Genomic DNA, 4,386 nt, shown 5'->3' on the forward strand with positions numbered 1-4,386 from the left:
ATACTGAACATAATGAACATACTTTTCAGAAGGCCAACAATTCACTAAAAAATTATGTGATACGTTTCACAATCACATACTGTACATCATTGTTTGAGGAATAAAAAGCAGATAATATTGATACCAAGAAACAAACATTTAGAATAGATTAAACCAAAGATACATACATACACCTGAATATCAGTGTTTAGGGCTTTAACTAATACAAATAAGGAGTGGTAACTCAGCTAATATAATAGGGAAACGTACAAACAACACATGCAATATACCATATATATTTGTAGAGTATAATAGAGTAACGGTCTTTACGTGTGTGTGTGTGTGTGTGTGTGTGTGTGTGTGTTAGTTTGCTTGGTCAGCCAGGCCCATCGGGGTCATTTACAGCTCTTTGGACAGTGTTTGAAGTCAGATGGGGGAGATGATAGTGGGGGGGACTGGTTAGAATCTCCTTGATTGCGAGGAACCATTTGGCAATTTAGACCCCCATACAAACGTAAAGTCTCTGACCAGAACTGTAATTTATATGCAAATGTCAAAAGGCTAAAAGGGTCTCTTAAGCCATAAAACCCCAAATATCATGCATGATTCTACGCAGACGCTACAATATAGAATAGTGAAATTTCCATTATCTAATGTACTGGTACTGAACTGTAATTATACTGTATGTGTAAGTATAAAACCCCTGTAGATGATTGGCTCAGCTCTCTCCTCTCTCCATTGTTAGCATGCAGAGATTCTGATTGATGTGTCATCAGTTTTGCTATAATGTTTAACTTACTCATTGTTAAATGTTTTGAGAAATGTGTCTTTGTTTTGAAAACTGAATTAATGGTTTGGGAAAAAAGTGCCAACTAAAATCAGTTATATTAACAATCGAGAAAACTGCAATACGACTAGATTCTTACCTAACTCTGCTATTAGTTTCTGTGATCGGCATCTTCTTATTGATTTCCTGTTATTTTCACGGCTTATATCCACGATGAAAGTGGAGCGAGCGGTCGGAGAATCGGATCAACAGCTCTTTGGACAGTGTTTGAAGTCAGATGGGGGAGATGATAGTGGGGGGGACTGGTTAGAATCTCCTTGATTGCGAGGAACCATTTGGCAATTTAGACCCCCATACAAACGTAAAGTCTCTGACCAGAACTGTAATTTATATGCAAATGTCAAAAGGCTAAAAGGGTCTCTTAAGCCATAAAACCCCAAATATCATGCATGATTCTACGCAGACGCTACAATATAGAATAGTGAAATTTCCATTATCTAATGTACTGGTACTGAACTGTAATTATACTGTATGTGTAAGTATAAAACCCCTGTAGATGATTGGCTCAGCTCTCTCCTCTCTCCATTGTTAGCATGCAGAGATTCTGATTGATGTGTCATCAGTTTTGCTATAATGTTTAACTTACTCATTGTTAAATGTTTTGAGAAATGTGTCTTTGTTTTGAAAACTGAATTAATGGTTTGGGAAAAAAGTGCCAACTAAAATCAGTTATATTAACAATCGAGAAAACTGCAATACGACTAGATTCTTACCTAACTCTGCTATTAGTTTCTGTGATCGGCATCTTCTTATTGATTTCCTGTTATTTTCACGGCTTATATCCACGATGAAAGTGGAGCGAGCGGTCGGAGAATCGGATCACCAAACAATTACGCGATGAATCTCAGACATATCCGGACGGGATTCTGGAAACGATATCTAAATTTAGCGGGAATGGTCGGGAAGAAAATTATTCTAAGCGGACAGCGGGCGAACAAAGAGTGAATATATAGCGGGAGTGGGTGGGTGCGGAATAGAACCTTGCGGGAGCGGGACTAAACAGTCCCGCGCAGACATCTAGCTCACGGCTCTCCTACAAGTGATGTGTCTTGTTTTTCCACAGAGCTTCACGGGAAAACTCTGAAGTTGCAGAGAAGAAGAGGTCAAGCATCAGGCAATTGTAAGACCCTTATCTCAAATTTTAGTCACACAGATCACAAATGTGAGCTTGGCCTCTTCACACCTGTCTTTCTGTATGTCCTGTTTCAGCTTCAGTCGCCTGTTCAGTTCCTCTAGTTCCTCAATGTCCAGCAACACAGCGAGAGGTTTACCCTCCAACGTCAAGTACAACCCACCCAGCATCATGAAAAAGAGCAACACCTTCTCCCAGTTCCCAAGAGAAAAGTCCAAAGCGTTCGACTTCCTCAAAGAAGAGTAACTCTTCTATTTAACCGTCAAACATATTTTCAAGTTTTTGAGTAAAATAAAATTCAGGATGCAATTTTTTTTTATATGTGCATTAAGAGGCAAACAAATACAGCAACAAAACTATAGTCAAACCAAAATGTCTTTAAAATCAAACTCTGAAACTGATTAATATTAACATGAAATGCATATATTTGAATCAAGTATTATATGATTATCTGCATTTTATGATATGCATTTAGCATTGTTTTTTCACATATTTTGGTGTCAGGACCCACCTGTTGAGAGCCATGTAAATCTAGAATATGAAGATATTCTTGTCTGGCGTCACACAGCACACCAAACTGTTAACAAACATGACAATTCATCATGCTTTAATCCCCTCTTCACTTTTTCTGGATTTCTTCCATCAGGGTGGACTCGAGTGGTTCTCTGTCCCGCCGGGAGCAGAAGCGCGCTCAATACCAGCATGTGAAAGCCCATGTTCAGAAGGAGGATGGCAGGGTCACAGCACATGGCTGGAGTCTCCCTGGCAAATACAAGGCAAAATTTGATTTTGTTTGATTTTGTAGGTCCAGAATTATAATGTATTTATTAGTACAGCATTCAAGTAAATCACAGTGCTGTTATGTGCATATGAATATATTAGGGCTTGGCAAGTTAATGCGTTATTGTCGCGTTAACGCAGTTTTTTATTATTATGAAAGTCCGTTGCTCACTGGCTCTGAATACACATACAGACAAACCATGGGTCACAGGAGGGGTGGGATGTTAATCAGTACTGGCTTGGGATGAGTGTCATCACGCATCTCAAGATACCAATGAGAACATTTGAGGAGAGCCAAGTGTGCAAGCAGCGCAGCACTCACATGAAGCGCTCACAACTTCATATGTGGGAAATAGGAAGTTTCCGATAGCACGTGAAGGCAGCAGAGAAGCCCTCTCGCTCAGCACAGTGGAGTGCATCGCTTTGTTAACTTTGTGGTTTATTATTTTGAGTCGTTTGGGATGCGCTAACACACGGCCCTCTCACAATATATTGCTTTACAGATCTATCACTTTTGCCGCTCAGAAATATTCACGCAATCGTGCTGCACATATAAGAAGTTCCACGCTCCGACACTACACGCGTACCGCGCCCGAGCCCAACTGAACCGCGCTCTGGCCCACCTCTTCCAACCGAGCCAGGGACGGCTAAACAAACCGCGGCACGGAACGATCACACTAGTCAAACGAACCGGGCTTTGGGGGTCAGACGCACTCGAGCACGGTTAAGATTGCCTATGTGATACACCCTTATTCTCCCACATTATGTGGGAAATAGGAAGTTTCCGATAGCACGTGAAGGCAGCAGAGAAGCCCTCTCGCTCAGCACAGTGGAGTGCATCGCTTTGTTAACTTTGTGGTTTATTATTTTGAGTCGTTTGGGATGCGCTAACACACGGCCCTCTCACAATATATTGCTTTACAGATCTATCACTTTTGCCGCTCAGAAATATTCACGCAATCGTGCTGCACATATAAGAAGTTCCGCGCTCCGACACTACACGCGTACCGCGCCCGAGCCCAAATGAACCGCGCTCTGGCCCACCTCTTCCAACCGAGCCAGGGACGGCTAAACGAACCGCGGCACGGAACGATCACACTAGTCAAACGAACCGGGCTTTGGGGGTCAGACGCACTCGAGCACGGTTAAGATTGCCTATGTGATACACCCTTATTCTCCCACATCCCGCACACACGAGTCTCTACCCGTCCATCGGGTGTTGTCACGCGCCGCACTCTGCTGCGTTGGGTCCCGCGATCGTGCAGGTCTCTACTCGGAAAGTGCCTGTTATAATGTTATGATCGAGGTTCTGGACTCTGAGCATAACTTGTTTTTCTATAACAAACTATAAAATATTTTCTATAAAAACATTAATGCCCTGGCAGTGGCAAATAGCTTTGGCTTTATATTTAATTTGATTACATTAATGTTATAAGCTGAGATTTATAAGAAATATTTTAACTGCTATGTAAAAGGAGTACTGCTGTAAAAAAGCACCTTATTTGTTTAAAGTGTTTGCGAACCAAATGTTATTGCACTTTTGTTCCTATAGCAGTACTTTTAAATGAAAAAAGTGCACAATACACTACATTTGAATTAATTATTGAATTTTGTGAAAATCAGAAAATCATGCGATTAATCACGATAA

The 4,386-nt window shown here is 41.2% G+C and overlaps 1 protein-coding gene across 2 annotated transcripts in view; it reads left to right on the forward strand.

The window, feature by feature from the left end:
• LOC107583630 (C-Jun-amino-terminal kinase-interacting protein 4-like) overlaps positions 1-4,386 on the forward strand; it is a 61,236-nt gene that overhangs the window by 39,058 nt on the left and 17,792 nt on the right. For both annotated transcript variants that reach the window (XM_016269928.1, XM_016269920.1), the window contains 3 exons: positions 1,890-1,946; positions 2,036-2,200; positions 2,605-2,734. In XM_016269928.1, coding sequence (XP_016125414.1) covers positions 1,890-1,946; positions 2,036-2,200; positions 2,605-2,734 — 352 coding nt within the window. The remainder of the gene's footprint in view (positions 1-1,889; positions 1,947-2,035; positions 2,201-2,604; positions 2,735-4,386) is intronic.

Source organism: Sinocyclocheilus grahami, unplaced genomic scaffold, assembly GCF_001515645.1.
Source record: "Sinocyclocheilus grahami isolate Dianchi unplaced genomic scaffold, SAMN03320097.WGS_v1.1 scaffold5.1, whole genome shotgun sequence".
Lineage (NCBI taxonomy): Eukaryota > Metazoa > Chordata > Actinopteri > Cypriniformes > Cyprinidae > Sinocyclocheilus > Sinocyclocheilus grahami.